This window comes from Natrix helvetica (genome assembly GCF_964273705.1).
Source record: "Natrix helvetica genome assembly, chromosome: 1".
Taxonomy (NCBI): domain Eukaryota; kingdom Metazoa; phylum Chordata; class Lepidosauria; order Squamata; family Natricidae; genus Natrix; species Natrix helvetica.
The window spans coordinates 212,900,498-212,922,903 of record NC_138548.1 but is presented as its reverse complement, the minus strand read 5'-3'; the positions used below and the strand labels follow the sequence as shown (position 1 = coordinate 212,922,903).

At 42.9% G+C, this 22,406-nt stretch overlaps 2 protein-coding genes across 7 annotated transcripts in view; one reads left to right on the top strand and one right to left on the bottom strand.

The window, feature by feature from the left end:
• The first annotated feature begins 342 nt into the window (after positions 1–342).
• LOC309385407 (uncharacterized protein) lies at positions 343–5,996 on the top strand. Its single transcript, XM_081939868.1, has 2 exons — positions 343–749; positions 3,836–5,996. Exons 1-2 carry the CDS (start codon positions 443–445, stop codon positions 4,114–4,116), a joined length of 588 nt encoding a protein of 195 aa, XP_081795994.1. The 5' UTR covers positions 343–442; the 3' UTR covers positions 4,117–5,996.
• Positions 5,997–6,129: 133 nt separating this feature from the next.
• Positions 6,130–22,406, bottom strand: part of CSAD (cysteine sulfinic acid decarboxylase) — a 28,618-nt gene continuing 12,341 nt past the window's right edge. For 4 of the 6 annotated variants that reach the window (XM_081939865.1, XM_081939864.1, XM_081939863.1 and 1 more), the window contains 8 exons: positions 21,731–21,785; positions 19,785–19,901; positions 18,022–18,086; positions 16,082–16,163; positions 14,431–14,630; positions 14,275–14,326; positions 12,230–12,319; positions 6,130–9,264 (listed from right to left, as the gene is read on the bottom strand). In XM_081939865.1, the coding sequence (XP_081795991.1) occupies positions 9,091–9,264; positions 12,230–12,319; positions 14,275–14,326; positions 14,431–14,630; positions 16,082–16,163; positions 18,022–18,086; positions 19,785–19,901; positions 21,731–21,785 (835 nt within the window). In that variant the 3' untranslated portion in view covers positions 6,130–9,090. The remainder of the gene's footprint in view (positions 9,265–12,229; positions 12,320–14,274; positions 14,327–14,430; positions 14,631–16,081; positions 16,164–18,021; positions 18,087–19,784; positions 19,902–21,730; positions 21,786–22,406) is intronic. The other 2 variants (XM_081939867.1, XM_081939866.1) reach the window with 2 other exon arrangements.

Genomic DNA, 22,406 nt, shown 5'->3' with positions numbered 1-22,406 from the left:
TTTATTTTATTTTATTCCAATATGTATCAGTGGGAGTGCTATTCCCGCACTAGCAACTGTATTCAGGGTTCAGATTTCGCGCGATCGTCTGTAGAACCCTATTATTATGGTGAGTGAGGCAGAGGGAGGAATTTTACACCTGAGTGCTTTTTTTTTTTTTAAGACCCAGCAAATCTCGGCTGTTCTTCCATCCTCTTAGTTCCGCGAATCGAACATGAATCTCCTCCATTCAGGCCGCCGGCAAGGGGGGGGGGGGGTATCTGAAAACGAAAGGGAAATGAACCAACTTCCCGCGCGCGCCCTTTGTTCTCTCGAGCTCATTTCCCCGCCGCGCTGCAAAATCAGGCCTGGTAAGAAGAGGGAGTGGGGTTTCGATCGTCCTCCCGCGACCCTTCGCTCAGCGCCCCACTAGCCCCCACATCCCACGAACTGAAAAGCGGTCATGGACGACAGAGAGAGGTTGCTCGGGATCCTTGAGGAGCTGACCGACAAAGAGCTGCCGGCGTTTGTTTTTTTATTGCCCGACGCCATCCCGCGCGGGAAACGCAGCACTGACTCTCGGGTGGTTCTAGCGGAAGTGATCCTGCAATACTACCCCGAAAATGCCTTAGATGTCCTCGTCGAGGTGTTAAACAAAATCCCAAGGAAAGATCTCGTCTTGCAACTTCAGGGCGAACCGACACGAGGGGCTTCCCGGTATGATAGGACCGAAGAAGAAAGGGGAGTGGTGGCGGCGGCGGCGGCGGCAGGTAAGCATAAAGGCAGTCAAGCAGCCGCACACCGTGCTAAGCAGGCTGAGATCTGTAAAAACCGAAAGTTGCTGTCCTGTATCTGTATGTAGGATTATCAAGGATAACAGGACACGTAGCAATGATCACCTCAGCTCAATTACCCATGCTTTAAAATAGCAAAGATAGAAGAATCTATTGTAGCTCCATGCTAAAAAAGTTTTAATGTTTGTATCGATCATCTACCGTACTGTATTTACTTCGCATGCTCCTGCTGTCAAGAGAAATACAATTTGGAGACTCGCTGCGTTTTAGAAGGCAAATCAACGCAGGAATGGAAAGGCTTTCAAATATTCTTGAGTTCTTTAAAATAATCCAGAACAATGGAGATGTTCGCAGAACACAGCTTGGGATGGGAATGGGGAGACAGAAGAGAGACTGGGAAAAGTACAGAAATTAGTTTGAATATTGTTGGTTGCAAGATCTGCATTTAAACCTAGGGACTGGGGTGATTGTTGCTAGTTACAACTCCTTTCTAGTTGTAACTAAAGGAGAATTCCAAAGAATAAGAGAGAGGGTACACTTTTTAATAATAATAAAAGGATGGAAACAGAAAATACAGAATAATATTTGTTAATATAGATCAGGGTACCCATAGAAGAGAATATATCTCAAGGTTGAACTGACACTCTCACACACTCCATCAGCTGTTCCCCAGTCTTGACAATTTCATAATGTGTTTCATTATTGTGGGAATTAAAGAATTTATATCATAAAGTTGCCAAGAATGAGAAATGCTGACATATTTAATTTTTTTAAATGAGTAGTTAAACTGGCCACCTTGAACTAAGAAAAAAGTCACAGGACTTTGATCCATGAGTCTGGAGCCAGGTTACTATGGGTTTGCTGCTTGTTGAGATTGCTGCTTGACTAAAGTTCATCAAGTTTTAGGGGCAAATTAGCAGACAAAAGTTGGAGGACACAATGCAGTTCATGATACCATAGCTGTGTTTTCTTTGATAACAACCACTCACATTTTTTTCCAAGTAAAAAAAAGCATATGGTATAACTATTATACATAACAATAACCTTAAGGATGTGTTTCATCAATAAATATAGGATGAATGATTAAGCCAGAACAGATGAGATTTGAGGGAAAAGATAGGTGTAAATATAATCCACTGATCATATAGTGTGTTTAGGCTGAGCTAATACAGCACCAAAAATAGACAGGATGAAGGCAGAAGCACTTCAAATGCTTAAGTTATGGATGCTGTAAATTCTGATCTTCCCCCAAAAGCTGCAGTCTAGGTAGAACTAACATGGCAAATCAGCCAATAAGAAGAATCTGCATTGCCTCTGATGGAAGAAATGAGCAAAGCTGTGGGGCACCTGAGTCAGGTGCCATCTGATATGGCAGACATAAAGCAAGGTTTTCTTCTGCTATCCTTTATAATTGAACCCAACCTCTCAAAATTCCAGGACAGTGAAGGAGCGGCAGCTGCTTTTGATTTGGGGGTTATTCAGAGTGTGGGTGTTTTAAAAACACATATCCCATGAATCATGATTGACTCTTTTGACTAGCAAAATTAGGACTCAAAAATTAGTTCTTGTACGTAGGTTCTGAAAAGCCCACAGCTTGCAAATAAATCTATGAAGCCTATTCATGCATAATATTTTTATAGTGTTACTAAACAATCCATGACCCATTGGGTCATTCTTTCTACATATAATATATAGGCTTACTCCAGTTCCCCTCCCCACATGAACCTCAAGAAAGCCCTAGTGTAGCCTCCTCTTTCTCCTCCTCCTTTGCTGACCTACAAAACTGCCTGCCAGTTTGCTGAGGATAGGTAATTTCCTGACCAGATTCCTTAATGCTTCTATAGTAACAGAGTTTCTATTGCACTGCCTTCAGTGCAATAGAAAAGTTCTTCAAAAATTCAGATATTCAGAAATGTATCTGCCTTGAAAGTGTCCCTATTGCACAGTTAAACATCAGGAGTTGAGCATAGGACATGTTTTATGACATTTTCTTTATGTCATAAAATGTTTTATGATAATTTTTATCATAACATGTTCTACAAATTTATCAGATTTCAGTTCCACTGGAGTCATGGGTGCCGCACTTTGGATGCACATTCTGTAAGGAATCCCATATGTGGCACCTTGTTTCAAAAGGTTTTACCCTATGGTGCATTGTTTCGTCCAGTTAAGAGTTACAGACCCGAAGGTTTGAGTAGTATACGGATACAAGGTCCATGATTGTAATCAACCATTAGTCATTACACAGTGTGTGGTATATGTGTTTGTGCCTTCAAATCTGGACTCCTGATGACAGCCAGGCCAATTCGTACACTTTTCTTGGCAATGTTTACGGAAGTGATTTTCATTTTCTTCTTCCTAAGCCTGAGAGAGAATGGGTGATCCAAAGTTCATGTAGATGGTTTCATGTCTAACAACTAGTCTCCCAGTTTCTAGCATGCTGCATTTAACCACTACACCAAACTGACTCTCGTGTGGTTTTTACAATTTAATTTTTTTATAAAGCTTGTTGTAGGGAGCATAGCTAAATATCCAGAGTCCACATCCTGTATAATGAAATCCACAAATTAAAATAATTTAACAATAAAATCTCTGCTTTTATAGTTGCAACTATAGTTTTATAGTTCCTGGTAGTAACACTGTAGTATTAATTCCTTGAACAGATTTTAGGCAAGTACAGGTAGTCCTCAGTTAATGACACCCTCATTCAGTGGTGCTGAACAAGTGGTAATAACAATCTGCTTCTTGACAACCTTGCAGCCTCCCGCAATCTTGTGATTGCCATTTCTAACCTTCCCTGCTTGCTTTCTAACCTTCCCCAAAGTCAGTGGGAGCCAGGAGGGAAGGTTGCAAGTAGTCCAGCTACTTGCCATTTCTAAGCACTTAAGTCACGTGATGTGTATTTTACAACTGCATTGCTTAGCAACAGAAATTCCAGTCCCAACTATTGTTGTTAAGTGAGAGCTACCTGTATGATATTAAGAGATAATAAATGAAAGAGGTGTCAGCTCATCTCTTTTACATCTGTAAATTTTCTCTTTCCCTCTTCTGTCATTTTTCAGCACCACCCAAGCTGGTTTCAGAAGAACAGCTGATGAAGCTAGCCAAGAAAATGGGCAGGAACTGGCAGGAGATTGGCATTTTGTTCCTGGGTATGGAAAAGTCACGCCTGGAGCAGTTTGAAGAGGAGCATTCTAAAAACGTGCCCATGCAAATTTTCTCCATGCTGCGTCAGTGGAGGAACCGTGAGAAGAACAAGGCTACTGCACGCCACCTGTATAACATTCTCAGCCAGGAAGGGGTAGAACTTGACCTCAGTGTCTATGATTTTCTTTTAGAATAAAATGCAACAGAAAAAGTTCACCCAGCCCTGCAGAAGATGAGCCTCATCAGCATTCAGTGTTTGCCTCACCACATGTTGTCATTAAATACCAAAGTTTCTAGCCAATAGGATGCCATTGTAGGGTTTTGTTTTTTGTAGTATCAGGAGAAACAAGATGCTTCAGAACAAGTGCTGGTGCTTTCTTAACTCAGGTATGTTTTCCTGGAATTGCTACTGTTGTGAGGCGAGAAAAAGATAGTCATCCTTTAAGGAAGTGACAAAGGTGCACAACAGGCGACCTCACTTGCTTAAAAGCATATTCTTAGCTTTGGATCTGAAGTGATGCAAACTACTAGTAATAACAGTAATTTGGTAACACTTTCTATATTGGACAAATTTTTAACTTCTTTTCCAAGTTTTCATTCCCTTGTTTTATCTCTGTTAGAGTAGCTCCTTTTTTGATGAACAGGCCTGCAATTTCTCTTTATTTTTTTCTCCCTTTTTATTTTCTCCGTTCCGTGCTGAAGTTTTATTTGCTTTATATAAAATGACAAAGCAAATCTAATTCTCTGTCTCCTCTACATCTGAGTTATGTGCTAGCCTTGTATTATCCTGACTTCTTCACTTAAATCCTCTCCCATTTATAAAAAAATCTTTTAGATAGACAGACACAGATATGATAGACATATTTTTATATATGTATGTATATACCGTGTTTCCCCCAAAATAAGACCAGGTCTTATTTTCTTTTGACCCCCCCCCCCCCAAATAAGCGCTTGGCCTTATTTTCAGGGAGGTCTTATTGTTTTTGAGATGCAGGAGGCAGCGAGCGTGGTCACCTCATGGCTGCTGCTGTGTTGCAATATTTTCACGGAGGGCTTATTTTAGCGCAATTGGGCTTATGCGGGGAGGCCTTATTTTTGGAGAAACAGGTGTGTGGAGAGGGAGGAAGGGAGGATAGACATAATAGATAGATGGATATGATAGACCGATAGATGATAGGTAGGTAGGTAGATATATAGAGAGAGGGCAGTAGCACTTAAACTTATATACTGCTTCATAGTGCTTTATGGAAGAGAGATATACCATCAATCAATTCACACGCCATTCACTGATGGTGTTATAAAGAAAGGAAATGAAACATTTTGAAATAAACTCAGAGAGAACCCAGTAATACTTACCGCTCTAATCACAGAGATTGCATGTCCTTTTAAATGCATGTCATTGGTTTCCCATCCCTTTCCAGTATAAACTCCTGAGACGGGGTCAAATACTGTACAAAGCTGGGGCAATGCTGTTTGTTCATTTGCAATTTGATACAATCCATGATTTTACTGTGTCTGATTGTATTACTTTTTTTTTCCTGTGGTCATTAAATGAATCACATGGTCCTTAAGCAAATCCAGCTTCTCCCATTAACTTTGCTTGTGGGAAGCCCTCTAGGAATGTCATAAATGGCAATCACTAACCCCTGGATGCTGCAAATATAGGAAATAAATGCTACTTGTCAAGCACCCAAATTTTGATCATGTCCTCATGGGGATGCTGCAATGGTTACAAGTGTAATGACTGGTCATAAGTCAGGTTTTCAGCGCTGTTGTAACTGAACAATTGTTAAACAAATGATTGTAAGTTGAGGGCTGCCTGCATTCACTGCAGCACATGTTAACTCTGGACAGAAGTAAAGTAGTTAACGGTATTTCATGCTTAAAATTGTAATTTAAATAAATGTCCATGTCTTGTTGATCGATATTTTAAAATTCACTTTAATGATTCATTGCTTACACTATATTGGCTGTACGGCTTCTTTACTGTTGGTTGTCTTTGCTTCTGTAAATTCTAAGTCCATGTTTGTCCTATGTTTGTTTTTATACTTTTTAAAAATAAAAAGGATCATTTAATATTTCGACCAAGATAATGTTTTTAAAAATATAAAGGACTTAAGGCTGTTTGGAGGCAGAAACTTTACTATTTCTAATGCTGCCATGTATAAAATGATGTTACAAAAGCAGTACATTTAAATACATAGGAAGGTAAGTAAAATGTGCGTACAGTACGTAAATTCAATCTCCGTAGCACTTAAGCTTTACTTTGTTTTCGTATTTTCCTCCATTTAAAATACAAATAACTTTAGTAGGTTAAACAAGTAAAACTAGAACCCAGGAGTCTGTGAGTTCTAATCACACCTTAGGCACAAAGTCAGATGCATTTTTTTAAGCCAGTCACTCCCTTTCAGCCCCAAGAAGGCAATGGCAAACTACTTTGAAAATTCTTGCCCCAAAACTTTAAGGAGTCAGTACTTACCCAAACCAGGGGTGGGGGGGAGAGGGAGAGAGAGGGGAGAATGTGGATTAGATTTTAATTAAATCTTACTTGAAAAGTAGAAGTTAGTTTGCAAAAAAAGAACAACTATCCATTTTCTTGGTAAAAATATAGGAGTGATTTACCATTGCCTTCTCCCTCATAATATGAATCTGAATTAATGCCTTTGCCATTGTCACTAAGTGATCATCTAACTCCAACATCTTCCTACATTGTTCCTGCTAAATATAGGTGCCTGCTTGCCTGTTTGCTTTAGCTGGACAGTGACCTTCACATCTGCTGGGGATATACATACTGTGCAAAAGTTTTAGGCAGGTGTGAAAAAATGCTGTAAACAAAGAATCCTTTCAGAAATATGAATAATGATTTATTTCTGTCAATTTTCAAAATGCAAAGTGAGTGAACAAAAGAAAAATCTAAATCAAATCAATATTTGATTTGACCACCCTTTGCCTTCAAAACAGCAGCAATTCTTCTAGGTACACTTGCACACCGTTTTTGAAGGAACTCGGCTGGTAGGTTGTTCCAAACATCTTGGAGAACTAACGACAGATCTTCTGTGGATGTAGGCTTTCTCAAATCCTTCTGTCTCTTCATGTAATCCCAGACACACTCGATGATGTTGAGATCAGGGCTCTGTGGGGGCCATGCCATCATTTCCAGTACTTCTTGTTGTTCTTTACGCTGAAGATAATTCTTAATGACTTTGGCCATATGTTTGGGGTCGTCCTGCTGCAGAATAAATTTGGGGCCAATCATACGCCTCCCTGATGGTATTGCAAGATGGATAAGTATCTGCCTGTATTTCTCAGCATTGAGAACACCATTAATCCTGACCAAATCTCCAACTCCATTTGCAGAAATGCAGCCCCAAACATTCAAGGAACCTCCACCATGCTTCACTGTTGCCTGCAGACACTCATTATTGTACCGTTCTCCAGCCCTTCAGTGAACAAACTGCCTTCTGCGACAGCCAAATATTTCAAATTTTGACTCATCAGTCAGAGCACCTGCTGCCATTTTTCTGTACCCCAATTCCTATGTTTTCGTGCATACTTTAGTTACTTGGCCTTGTTCCCACTTCGGAGGTATGGCTTTTGGGCTGCAACTCTTCCATGAAGACCATTTCTGGCCAGACTTTCCGGACAGTAGATGGGTGTACTGGGGTCCCACTGGTTTCTGCCAGTTCTGAGCTGATGGCACTGCTAGACATCTTCCAATTTCAAAGGATAATAAGCTTGATGTGTCTTTCATCTGATGCACTGTTTTCTTGGCTGACCACTGTGTCTACGATCCTCAACGTTGCCCGTTTCTTTGTGCTTCTTCAAAAGAGCTTGAACAGCACATCTTGAAACCCCAGTCTGCTTTGAAATCTTTGTCTGGGAGAGACCTTGTTGACGCAGTATAACTACCTTGTGTCTTGTTGCTGTGCTCAATCTTGCCATGACATGAAACTGTCTTTCACAACCTCACCTTGGTAGCAGAGTTTGGCTGTTCCTCACCCAGTTTTAAGCCTCCTACACAGCTGTTTCTGTTTCAGTTCATGACTGGGTTTTAACATTGATGGTCATTAGCACCTGTTTGGTATAATTGGTTGATCATACACCTGACTATAATCCTACAAAATCCCTGACTTTGTGCAAGTATACCTATGAGAATTGATGCTGGTTTGAAGGTAAAAGGTAGTAACACCAAATATTGATTTGATTCAGATTTTTCTTTTGTTCGCTCACTTTGCATTTTGAAATGTGACAAAAATAAACAATCATTATTTACTGTATATTTCTGAAAGCATTCTTTGTTTACAGCATTTTTTCACACCTGCCTAAAACTTTTGCACATACTGTATACTCTTGGCATATACTCCCAATATTCTTCACTCGTCCGTCCGTCCCCAAACAGCCCCGGTTCACAATGAAGCAGCACAGTCGAAATTGGGGGATAGACCATTGGGAAACCTCAGATCAGGTTAGGAGCAAATCCTCATAGACACAGTCCTTAAGATCCAGCAACACATAATTAAAGCAGAGCTTGAGAAGCAGAGGTGCTCTTGCTCTGCTAATCCCTTAAAACAGCATCATTTTTTCTCCAGCTGCTCCTCTTCAAGAAGAGGAGGGCTACAGAAAGGTGTATCAGAAACCTATGGAAAAGCAAATGATTCGGACAGATGAAGGCGGACTAAATAATCACTAGGAAGTTACAATTTCTCAAGGGCTACACGTTCCAAACTGCAAAACTCCAACCTACTAGCTAGCAGCAAAGAGGTTGAATTGTCTGTATCTATTTGCTGCTACTTAGTGGCTGTTGGATTTTGAAGCTCAGGTCTGAAAGTCCTAAACTTTCCTTGTTTTTTTGCAGAAGGCAGTGAAGAAATTAAAGCATGTGTTTGCTTTAATTTTGGAACACACCCACAATTACAGAAATAGATAACAATGGGGAGAAAAAAGTGGTGGGGCGCACACGTTACTGTTACATCTTCACAACATGTTTGTAAAATGGTTTAGTAGCAGCAAAAAGACCATGCGCTAGTGGGACCTGCTCATGGGTCCCTGTGTATGGTTGGAGAAGTGTAGTTTCCAAGCCATTTCAAGAGTGGTGCACGGTGATTGGAAGTAAGGTGATGTCTGCTTTTGAACCATATACATAAGTCGTCCAATCTGTATTGTACACAATCTATAGATCTCTGCCAAGCCTCTCAATTTCATCAAGGAAGAAATCCAGGTCATTTATGGTGACTGCTGGATTGGTGACCACCTGGCGGAAAAAGTTCACCTTTTTGCCATGTGGCTGATAGCCCACCAACATGGAACCTTTCTTCATCATCTGCTCCTTAATCAGTGGAGCTACCTAATAAAGGGGGGAAAAAACAAAACTCAGAAACTGTTTGCACTATGATGGTACCCCCCCCCCCCCTTTTAATGAAAACTTTATTCCCAGACAGGCTCTAAAATGGCTTTCAAGTGTGGAATCAAATTAGGTCCTTGTATGCAATTTTTTACCAATGATGGCTACGTAGGGTTGCTCCCTTGATGCATATACTAAACTAGCTGAATACCCGTGCTCCGCTACAAAACTGATTGGCCTCTCCTCTCCCCATCTCTCCCTCAGGTTGGCCCCATTGATCCTCTCCTCTCCCCTTCTCTCCCTCAGGTTTGCCCCACAGATGCCTCTCCTATCTTATCCCCTTCTCTCCCTCAGGCTGGCCCCATTGATCCTCTCCTCTCCCCTTCTCTCCCTCAGGTTTGCCCCACAGATGCCTCTCCTATCTTATCCCCTTCTCTCCCTCAGGCTGGCCCCATTGATCCTCTCCTCTCCCCGTCTCTCCCTCAGGTTTGCCCCACAGAGGCCTCTCCTATCTTATCCCCCTCTCTCCCTCAGTCTAACTCCTTAGCATCAGAGTGTGTTAATAATAATATAAGAAATACTAATGATCTGATGGTCATTTTGAAAAATCCTTTGGGGATAGATCCCTGTTCTGACCCCCCCCCCCACCTCACGCCTGTGAATAAACCAGAACACAGGCTTGGCTGTTTGCCACTGTTTAATTACTGAGATAACGAATCCTTTGGCTGAGGGTCCAAACAACTCACGTTCAATAGAGCAACCCAGATAATTCAAATGAAGCAACGCAGATAGTCCAAACAAACAGACACGGCTAGAATACACAGATAGATTTTCTTAACTACTAATTCGAATGGTTGTTTCCTGCAAATGTCCCCTCCCAACGCCTCACCTATAATCTCTCTTGGGAGGGGCCAATCCATAACCACTTGTGCTTAATCATCTTCTGTGAGTCTGCCTACGGAGTTGCTGCTTCCTTTTTTCAGCCCTTCTCAATCTAGCATCAGGGACAAACTGCCTTTGATCCTCCCCATTGCTCCATGCCTCAGGTGCCTCCTGGTGGCCAACCAGCCTCTCTGGTCCCTGCTCTGAGTCTGAACCCTGCACAGGGTCCTCCACATCGTCCAGGGCAGACTCATATGGTTCCTCGCTATCTGAGTCCATCAGCAGCTCAACCAATCCTGCTGGGCCACAACAGATCCCCAATCCAAATCAAAACTTCTTACTTGTGGCTCGGGCAACAGGCGCTCAGATTAACCAGATCAAAATATCAACTTTGGAATTAATGGTGGATGATGTCTCATAAATAATGGCACCAGAAAGCCCTGGCAAGACTTCACAATATCATTGGCCTCTTCACCAGGGACCAGGCAAGCTTGGTATGGCTTTGCCCCCACAGTTTGTGAGCGCTTAGCATGCGTGTTATGCACTTTTAAGCTTTACCAGCTCTGATATAGGTGGCCTTTACTAGCTGCTCTCTTTAGCTTTTTCACACAAGCATTGTGAAACAGGTTAACGGGCTTCATTTGCAGACATACAGACTTACAACCACAAATGAGCCCAAAATTTCTGTTGCTAAGCAAGGCTGTCGTTAAGTGAGTTTGCCCCATTTTATGACCCTTTTGGCACAGATCTTAAGTGAATCACTGCAGTTGTCAAGTTAGTAACACAGTGGTTAAGTGAATCTGGCTTCTCCATTGACTTTGCTCGTCAGAAGTTTTCAAAAGGTGATCACATGATCCCAGAACACTGCAACCATCATAAGTATGAACTAGTTGCCAAATATCCAAGTTTTGACCATGTGAGCTTGGGGATGCTGCAACGCTCATAGGTGTGGAAAAATAGCCATAAGTCACCCTTCGCAGGGCCCTTGTAACTTCAAACGGTCACTAAGTGAATGGTTGTAAGTCAAGGATTACCTGTATCCTCGAGTGACTGGGTGGAGCTTGCTTAAACTTGGAATCAAATTGGACGTGGAGTGCAAGCTATTAGGAGGAGTTAACCCCTAATTCATGTTCCACACTACTCTAGCCCACTCCCCTTACCACCCAATTAAGCACAATGTGGAAACAAGGTCAATGGCCAATGGGTGTTGCTGCCTCCATCTGGATCCCCTTAGTCTGACACTTAATCCACTTCTGACACTGGGAAAACGAGCATTAGGCAGCAGTTCCTAATCTTGGATTTTACTTCTAGCCATATTACACTGATGGTTAACCTTTTTGGTGCCGAGTGCCCAAAGCACGCATGTGCGCAACCCCAAAATGCAATGCGAGTGCCCCCCTGAGCATGAGCCCCACTCCCCATGCATGCGTGCGTGATTCCTGGGCATGCCCCCTGCCCCATGGAACGCCTCCTGCACCGACTTGGAAGCCAAAACAGGGTGCGGGGGTGCCGCATGAGACCCCAAAATGCAATGCAAGTGTCCCCCGCGCATGCACCACACCCATCTGTGCATGTCTGCATGCATCCCCTACATGTGCCCTGTCCCCCACGCATGTGCGGCAGAGACCCAAAGACCAGCTGGCTGGCAGAAGGCACCCACGCATGCACGGTGCAGCTGGGCTGGGGGGGACGGCTGGCGTGCCCACACAGAGGGCTCTGCATGCCACCTGTGGCACGTGTGCCATAGGTTCACCATCACAGCCCTATAACATCAATGGACATAAGGCTGAGAACCACTGCATCACAACACGAATGGCCCATATTTGCCCCTTGTCTTTCTTTTCTGCAGAGCTCAGAGGCAGGAATTTATATTCCTGTATCGCATCCTGCTTGATGCTGTAGGCAAGCAACAAATGTACAGGTGTCCATTTATCCTGAAAGAGCTCTCCCTCTTTTCTAATGAATGCTGGATCCAGAAACATGTGTGAACTCTGCTTTGCACTTCTTTTACCACTACCCAGGAGCCCCCAGAGGGATTTTTTTTCCTGCTCTTATTCCCTATTTCAAAGATTCAAAGAAAATTTACCTTCTCCAGTTTCACCCAGTAATCTGTGCAGCCTTCCTGCCCTCGCAGACTGGGAGGAACATACCAAAAACAGAGATTGATGAACTCTGGCTGAAAAAGTTTTTTAAAAAAAAAAAAAAAAAAAGAGTAAGAAACCGTAAAAGAGAAGCATTTGAAATGATATTTCTTCCCTCTAACCTTTGTGCAATAGGAAGCCACTTTCTTATGCCAGTGATACATGGTCAGTAAAGAAACTGGAAAACAGAACCATAAAATGGTTTACCGGTATTTGGTTTTAATTTATCATGATGTATTTATTTATTTAATTTATTTATTTAATTTGATTTCTTAGTCGCCCCCTCTCCCCCCAGGGACTAAACCCAACCATTGATTGCAATTCATCGTTCATGTCACCTATAAGCAACTTACGATCTCCCTGTGAATACACTAAGGGACTTCTCAAGATTGCATTACTGCAAGTCTGTGGCAAACTGTCAAATTATACGGCATAACTTTCTGCACTGTTTTAGCAAGAGCAATAAAACGGATACATTAGTTATCCAAAAGGCTAAGAATAATAGTTCCCATTTTTTAAACAGTACGTCAATCCCCCACAAAAATGAAATCAAAATTCCTGCCTCCACCCCTTCAGGTGATACCACCACATTAAAGGTAAAGGTTCCTCTCACACATGCGTGCTAGTTGTTCCTAACTCTAGGGAACGGTGCTCATCTCCTTTCAAAGCCCAAGAGACAGCGCTGTCCGAAGACGTCTCCATGGTCATGTGGCCAGCATGACTAAACGCTGAAGATGCATGGAACGCTGTTACCTTCCCACCAAAGGTGGTTCCTATTTTTCTACTTGCATTGTTTACGTGCTTTCGAACTGCTAGGTTGGCAGAAGCTGGGACAAGTAATGGGAGCTCACTCCAACCAAGCTGGACTGCTGACCTTTCTGATCAAGAAGCTCAGAGTCTTAGCCACTGAGCCACTGCGTCCCCTACCACTACATTACTGCCCTTTTAATATTTTTTATTTTTTTAAAAAAAATGAGACCCAAAGCAGCCAAAAAATGTTGCAACTCCCAATTTCTGCAGTTAGATCCAGCCTGGTGTAGTGCTTAAAGCATCAGGCTAGAAACTGGTAAACTGTTGAGTTAGGCACAAAATCAGCTGAGTTACCTTGTACCAGTTACCTTCTTGGTCTCCTAAGAAAAAGGCAAAGGGCAAACCGCTTCTGAAAATTATTCCAAGAAACTGCAGGGACTTACCCAGGCAGGAATCAACAATGATTTGAAATCACACGTGTGCGCGCACATGCACTCACACAATCTGGGTTAGCAATATGTGAAAACATGTTTCAAAAACCCCAAAAAAGAAAACTGCTGACTTAATGGACAGTTAGAACTGAAGTGTCAGATCATGAATCGGTAGGAACCATTTAGACCAGTGGTCCCCAATCTTTTCAGCTCAGCAGATCTGCAGACAACAGCAATGGCGGGGGGGAAGGGGGGTAGTTTTGCGGGCATGCACATCTGTTGCACGAATAGAGCTTCGCTCACTCGCCTGTTGCTTGGGAACCATTGAATCAAAACCTCCTTCAGTTCAGGAATCCAAATTAAAGCATTTGTGACTGATGGATATCCAGCTTCTGTTTTTCAGCACACCCAGAACCTATCTCTTCCCTTGTTAATCTGAGCACAAGGCTGGGTCTTATGTGTGAGAACAGCCCACTATTTATTAAGGCAGAAATACTACTTTGGACATGATAAAGTGCCCCTTTTTCCTAGCAGCTTCACCAGTTTAGAAAGCGGGAGTTTGTGAGTTCTAGTCCCGCCATAGCCATGAAAGCCAGTTGAATGACCTTGGGCCAATCACTCATTCTCAGACCAACCCTGTCACGGGATTGTTGCTATGGGGAGAATAGGAAGAGGAAAGTTTGTTGGATACATTCACAGCCTTGAGTTATTTGCAAAAATAATAAAGACAGGGTCCAAGTAAATAAATAATGTCATAGAATATACATGTCAGCAGCAAAGCAAGTCCCCGAAGGCCAGGTAGCTCTTACCTCTATCACTAGTTGAAAGCCTTCTCTCTTCTTAATTTCATCAGCTAGATACCTAGGATTGAAAAGAAGAAAATGCTAGGGAAGATGCTTGAACCACATGCCAGTCACCAGGAATGGCAGAAGAACTTATCCCAAACTAGAGTCTTTTCATAATACCTAGTGTAAGCAAAGGCCCTATCCACTCTCTGCTCCAAGCCTTTGCTGCCGTTGGCCTTCCACATCAACCACAACTTAAAGCAATCCACTTTGCGTCCACACTGGATGGTTTGGTCTCCCCTGTCATAAGCTATGTTGTAGAACTTGTCCGTCTGGAAGAGGTAGGTAGCTTGGGCACAGTGGCATCTCTGTAATAATCCCTAAAAAAGAAAAGGTATAAAAATAGTTATCTTTTTTTTTAAAAAAACCACCTTATTTTTCATATACAATGATTTATTCTACTTGACAATGCAAAATGCTCAAAGTGGGTAACACCACCATTTCAGAGATCTTCAGAAATGAACTGGAAAACGTGATCAGAATAGGGTGATCATACTAGACTCAGAAACCAGAGAGTTTAAAAGAGAGGTGTGCAACATAAGACCTTGGGAGATTGTTAAGCTATAATTGGTTCTAGGTAGTGTGATCAATGGTGTGGGATAAGAGGTTAAGTCATATTTTGAGTGTGTTATTAATTGCAGTCTCTGGTTCAAAGCAGCAACAACATGGCAGATAAAATACCTGCCAAAATTGGAAAGAGGGCAAACAGGAAGAGGGAGTATCCAGAGGTGAACTTCTGCTATAAAGTCATGCAAATGGAAAAGGCTTTTTTTTAAAACCCAAACAAATCATTTCTAATTTTTATGAAGGAAAATAAAAAGTTTCAAGATATCTTAATAGCAAACTCATATTAGAATAGATCGCCTTCCCCAATAAGAAAATAGACCTTGCCAGTTTGACTCTACCTAAAGCAAGGAGTGGTAAGACTACGGCTAAGTATAGTCCACAATCCCACAAAGATCTTTATTGGTCATTTATTCCAACATCTTTAGAAACTTTAGTTTGGATTCCAAAGGTTCTAAATATTATGACTCAGAATAGATTTAAATGTTATTTTCAAAGCAAATAGGTGATAATGGTTCAGAGATACCGAGCAGTTGGATGATATTAGCCTTGACTCAGTCGTTATTGAGTATTCCAAAACATACCTATCCAACTAAGAAAAAAGTATAATATAAAAATAATAGGTAAATGCGAGTTAAGAAAAATAGTATGTAAATAATTTTATATACATTTATTAAATGTCTTGTGAAACAATTGAGTATGATTAATAATTTTTTCGGAGAATTGAGTTCAATGGATATTCGATCTTTGTCTCATTCTAACTTATGAAAAAAAAGACAAAACGCGATTCTCCTATACTTATTCTCTTAGACTGTACAGCTTTAGATTACGTACCATTTCAGCATAAAGCTTTTGAATTTAAAAAATGTCCACTATTTGTGGTTTGTGAAAAAAAATAGTGAACATAATGTGAAAAAAGCGGACTGTCCGCTCAAATAGTGGACACCTGGCAACCTTACTTGACTGGGAATATCAAACTTATGGAGTTCCACCTGTCATGCAGCTAGCTGAAGGAGTAATGTAGTAATTAAGTAGAATAAATCAGAGTAAATCCTGAATGAGTTAATGTACAAGAAGGTCTACTTTGACTTTTGGATAGAGAGTTGGACTGGGTAGCTCTGGATTTCTTCTAACCGTATTATCTGGAGGGAGAGATAACTTGTACAATATCATCCTTCATGTTCAGGAAAAGACACTGAATACCTACAGAGTTATCCCGGACCAGGAAGGCAGAACACTGAAGCCCAGTCATAAGCATTTTGTGGGGATTCCAAGCCACCGAATCAGCCCTGGGTGGAAAATAGAAATGAGCATTTCATAATTGGATAAAGCTCATATGCAAATAAATACTAATAACCATATTTAGAAGACTGGTAAAAAATCAGTGGTACACCTCTTTATTTTGGATATTTCATATATATGGATCACCAGATAAACATATTAGTCTAGAGTATCCAAAAATCAGGAGGAGTCCGGTAGCACCTATTCAACAAATAAAATGATTTACAAGACACAAGTTTTTTTGAGCTGCAGCTCAGGACATCAGATGCAAAGAGTAATTAAGATGATCAGCTTTTGATACAATTTGTTAATCTGCTAATCTCCTTGCATTTAAATGGGATTCTTAACATGCACCACAGGGATCAGACTTTGAAAAGGGCCTTGAATCAGAATCTCCCATGGCATCACTGCCATCCTGCTCCCACAGAGTCTCAGCATGTCAAAGGACACATAAACGCCACTATAATCTTTGTATTGTTCAGCTAAAAACAGTAATTCCCATGATCTTAAGACAAAGAAGGAAGGGAGGAATGTTTCTTAACTGTTTCCTATCTTTTCTGAACAATTGCAAAAACTTTGGAGGCTGAAATACCAATATTTTAACGTTTTAACTTTCAACGCCCAATGTTTTTAATGTTTTATTTGTTTTATACTGTTATCTAGCGCATTGTAAATCACCCAGTTGCTTGATAGTGAGCTGGACAGCGTATACATTTAATAAATAACTAATTAAATAAAATTTACATCTAAGTTGATTTTTTTAGACTGAAAGAAGTCAACCCATCCCTGGAAATGCAGAAGACTTTTCTTTCAGGTCAATCCCTCAGAATGAGCAATCTGTCAACCTCACATCACAAGTACCTGGCTTCATCCACCAGCCAACCAGCACTGCATCTAACCAGCAGCCCACCTCTGGCTTTCAATGTGCATGTGCCTGATCCAGTGCGTCATTCCAGCAAATCTCTATGATTGTCTTGTTTGCCTCTCCTTCCACTGATTTTGCCTAGCTAGACTTTGGGCCTGATACTGACTTTCTAAAGAACTGAATTGGGTCAATAACAGAGGATTTCCAGCAATGTAATTTACCAACATCATGCAGTTAGGAATACTTGATCTGCACCTACGTGTTCACACGCTCCTACTAGCAGGATACTAGACATCTGCAGCTGGTGAATTAAAGCAACGGAATCCTGCAAGGGTATTCTTTGTGCCATTGGGGCAGCTCTGCCAGGAGGAGAGGAAACTGTTGTCTTACTGACAGGGCAAATAGTGACTGTGGCCCTGTATTTCCAATTCAGTGGGGATGGAGTGGCACAGAGGCCAGTCAAGGTCCCTCTAACTTCTTAAAGACACTGACTAAAAACTACAGTATACATTTGAATGACACGGTTATTTGTGGCCTGATAAAATCAAGCTCAGTGTGGATTTTTTTAAAAAATCATTTTGAGTACTGAGAATTTGGAACAGCTATAAGGCAAAACTGACTCTTAAAATTCCTTTTTGCTTGTCACCCTGAGAAGTCTTTTTTCAGAAGGGAAATGATAATTAAACAAAAATGGTTGCCATATGGCGATTTGTTGAATTCTTCTCAAGGAGAATTTAACTTAAAAATAAGAAAATTGGGAGTTGGAAGGTTTTAGATGCCATTTGTTTCCCTCTACACATCTAATAGGAAGATTTAAGGTGGATAAGAGGAATTATGAATTATGAAAGGGTAAAACTGAGAGTTTTGTTCAAATGATGATGAAATTATTTCTAAGATGTACAAACTTTTATTAAAAACAGGGACTGAGGATGAACAAGTCCATAGTCGAAGTCCTTGGCTATATCTTTTCAGAGCTGATTTCTGCAAGACATAGTATCTACCTTTCAATCCCATCCAGAAGATGTCGATGTCTTTGGGAGAGGAGAGCACTGCCGCCCCAGGCTGCCTACAGCAGGAAAAAAGGGCCAAGTGAGTTACTTAAAAAGAAGTCCAGTCAAAAGCATGGGGACAGTGCTACTGTTGGAAATCCCAAATTAAAAAATACAAGACTATAATTCAAATAGTAACAGACTAGCTAAAGGTATAGCTTTTAAAGGCTAAAATAATCTCAAGATAGTTTTCAAGCAAAATGTGAAAATCTGGGCTTAGGCAGAATATTCACAAACATCAAGAAAACCACTTTTCTACAAAAACACACTCGAATAATAAATCACACTTCACTCAGCAAGACAGCTGCCTGCTCTACCTCTGTGTGACTGAACCATTCATCAGATATTTTCTCTCCATATTCTGACCTAGGCTTCCTGAGACAGCAAAAATCGCACGCTTAATCCCCAAACCCCTCTTTTTATTTCAACGGCTGTGAATTATGTTCATTCACAGCCCTTAATGAGTCACAAATAGTTTGTAAAGAGTCTGACAGAAGTCTGCCACAGTCTTTTGGGTTCAGGCTGATAAGCACCCATCTTTATCTCCCTTGAAATGCTGCCAAAGACCTAATTTCCAATTAGCTTTGCAAGGCCAAACGAAGCACAGAGTCAAAACAGAGCTTCAGAGTTGAAACAGACCAGAATGAACAAAGTTGCTTCCTGCAAATGCTCACTGCCTTTGCTCCTCCTTTGTGTCTTATGGGAGGAGCCAATCATCTCCAAGCCTTACTCCTGAGTCGCCCCTTTTGTCTGAACTGTTCTTGCCTTCTGGCAGCTCTGCGCATGCGCACACTGGGAACAGATTCCCCCAGTTCCTCTGCCTCGCTGATGTCAGACTCTGGAGGCTCTAGAGCAGCGATGGCGAACCTTTTTTGGCTCGCGTGCCACAAGTGGGGGGAGCGCAGGGGGGTCGTGTGCGGGCGTGCCATACCCATAATGCAACATGCGACCCCCCAGTGCGCATGCACGCAAAACTCGCAACCCCCCCATTTTTACATGCTTTTTTGCCCTCCCCAGGCTCCAGAAGCTTTATAGGAGCCTGGGGAGGGCGAAAAGAGCCTCCCCCACGCCCCAGGAGGCCCTCCGGAGGCTTCAGGGACTGTCCAGAGGCTTCCCTGATGCCTTCGGAACGCTTAAAACGACCATCTGAGTAAACCGGAAGTGACTTCCGGTTTGCTCGGAGGGTGGTTTTAAGCATTCCGAAGGCTTCAGGGAAGCCTCCGGATGGTCCCTGAAGCCTCCGGGGGGGGGGGGAGGCTCTTTTCACCCTCCCCAGGCTCCTATAAAGCCTCTGGAGACTGGGGAAGGCGAAAAATAGCTTTTAAAAAGGTGAACTCAGCTGGCCAGCGCACGCATGCGCACTGGCCAGCTGACAAGGCAGTACCTCGCGTGCCCTGACAAATGGCTCCGCGTGCCACTTGTGGCACACGTGCCATAGGTTCGCCATCACTGCTCTAGAGGCAGCACATAACTCCCAGAAGGCCCTGGCCTCCTCTCTGCCTCCAACGCAGAGCCCTCGTCCAAGCCTTCCCCAGACTCCAGGACTGGCCCAGATTCCTCCCCAACCTCCTCAATGTCCAACTCTGCTGCTAGCTCCGCAGGCTGCTGGCGGACCACAACACTCCATTGGGGAAAAATATATCTGCTGGATGAGTTGTTAAGGCAGCGCACATCAACATCTCTAGAAAGTCCTTGCCTCCACAGGTTGTACTTACATCCACATGGAACCAGAGTTTGTGTCTTGTGCACACCTCTGCAATTTCAGGCAGGGGGTCAAAAGCTCCCAGGACAGTGGTGCCACAGGTGGCATTGACAAAGAAAGGGAGTGCTCTCTGGAAGAGAAGATCAGAGGCTTCATTAGCATACAGTACTGTATATATGGTCCAAACTGTAGGAAGTTAAAACCCACCCTTCTCCTAGAACAGTGGTGGCTAACCTTTTGGTGTTGGGTGCCAAAAATGCAAGTGCGAGCGTGCAATAGCACGCACGCGTGCAGGCACCCATAATACAAAGCACACCCCCACATGCGCATGCACGCACTGCTCCTCCCCCCCACACAAATGCACTGCATGTCTCCAAGCTGAGCTTGGTATTTCCTCTGGGGGCCGGGAGAGGCCGTTTTTGTCCTCCCCAGGCTCCCAGAAAGCCTCCGGAGCCTCGGGAGAGCGAAAAACCCTACCGGAAGTTTGGAAACAATCGCTTTCCAGCTTCCAGAGGGCTTCTGGGGGGCTAGGGGAGGCCATTTTCACCTCCCCTGACCCCCAAGCCTCCGGAGCCTGGGGAAACGGATCCGGAAATGCATCATTTCCAAACTTCCAGTAGGCGTTTTGGGCCCATTTTTCAACCTCCCCAGGCTCCAGAGGCTTTCCTGAAGCCTGGGAAGGTCAAAAACAGCCTCCCCCGGCCCTCCGGAAAAATGAAATATCCTGAAAAATATTAAAAAGGCAGAATATTATATTTCCCTGGATAAGAAATGGAGAAACGTGTTTTTAGGCAGGAAACAGACTCACTCTTACTAGCCCCCACCTTTGTCAATGGACCATTAAAGGCCTGGGCCAGCCTGTTCTACATAACAAAGGTAGGATTAGCCTTCTACAGAAACTCACCACAAGGCACAGGGGAAAATTACATCAGCCAGCAAGGCAACCAAACTCGGACTTAAAATACATTCTAGAGAGTTGCCCTTGCATGGCCCCAGGGGAGTCTGACAACAAATCAGAATACAAGATCAAGATCAAAAGCCAGAGAGGGCATAAAACCAGGGACTTTCAGCATCTCAGACCTTTTTTTCTTCTCCACCCAACATCTTGAAGCATGTGATCTTCCTCTTCTGTTCAGGAGCTCAAGCCATGTGGTCCTATCCACCATTAAACCATCTTTCCAAGGAGCCTCCATGTTTCCAGTATCTTTTTCCCCACTTGGAACTAAACCCAGAAGGACATTTCTTCCAACAAGACAATAGGATCTGACACATGTGGTCACATCTGCCTGAATTTCATTTCATTCACATTCAGGTCTTTGATAAAGGAATCATAAGCTATTGCTTTAGCGCTCTGTTTCTTCATTTGCTGCACACCTCTGACAAAGAGTCAGAGTTTGCAAAGCTTTGCAAACTCTGACTCTTTGTCTGAGGTGTGCAGCAAATGAGGTGTGCCAGTGATGGTGCCAGTGATGGTGAACATTTTTGGCACTGAGTGCGCACGCTTGTCTGGGCACGACCAGGAAGAGGAGCTGCCCAGAGTGTATGCGCGCACCGGAAAATGAACTTCTGGTTTCCGGCGCATGCCGACCAGCTAATCTTCTGGTTACTGGCATGCATGCACGCATGACAATCAGCTGCCCAGCATGCATACTCATGCTGGAAAATGGAAGACCGGTTTCTGGGACTGCCGCATGCATGAAGGCCATCTGATCATCGCAGGCGCACCAGAAACCCGGAAGAGGAACAGGTGATGCCGCACATGCCAGGCGACATGACTGTGCATGCCACTTTGGGCATGCGTGCCATAGGTTCGCCATCACGGCCCTATGCCCATTGTGTGTCTCTTTTAGCAGGATCACTGGCTTGGATGTGGGAAGGAAAAGCATCCTGTTACAGAGAGCTTAGTGGGAGCAAAGTGAAAATTGTAACCTCCCTCAAAACCCATCACAGGCAACATACCTCTGATTTGGCCTGGTTGATCTTTTTCTCTAGATCAGCAGGGATCATTTTCCCTCTGAGGAAGAAAAGAGTGATTGAAATGACTGAGCCCTTCAACAGGTCCTTTCAACCAGTCCCTCTTGCTCAAACCACACTGACTTCAAGACATTCCAAGAGTTTCACTTTGGTAATATAGAAGGAATTTTAACTTTAAACCGACCTCTACTGCAAATTAGATCAGAGGGAAGGGTTCCATGTTAAGTGTTGTGTGAAGCATTAGGATTATTATTATTTTTTACCACAGGGAGATTTTTCCTCTTGAGGAAACCACTTATAATAAAATCCATTTCATGCACACTGAAATGATATGATCTAGAACAGGGGTTCCAATCTGTGGGCCATGAGAGGCTTGCAACTGTGGAAAAGGCCGGTGAGTGCATGCGCACATACCTGCATCCTCACTTGCATGAGCAGCGGTCAAGCACAGACATGTGTGCACTCCATTTGCAGGAGTGGCAGCCACGTGTGAGCACCACGCATAGAATGGAGCTCCACACACACAAGCACGCACTTGCCAGCCGTTGGCACAAACCATCCCTTCCCCCACCCGATGGTGCTGAAAGCTGGAAAGATTGGGGAACGTCTGATCTAGAAGAAACACTTTCATATGAAACCTGCTATTTAGGCAGACCAATCA

Coding starts and splice junctions, on each gene's coding strand:
- LOC309385407 (XM_081939868.1), top strand. CDS start 443: ATGGACGACAGAGAGAGGTTGCTCGGGATCCTTGAGGAGCTGACCGAC. Junction 750..3,835: donor GGCGGCGGCGGCGGCGGCAG/GTAAGCATAAAG, acceptor GTCATTTTTCAG/CACCACCCAAGCTGGTTTCA.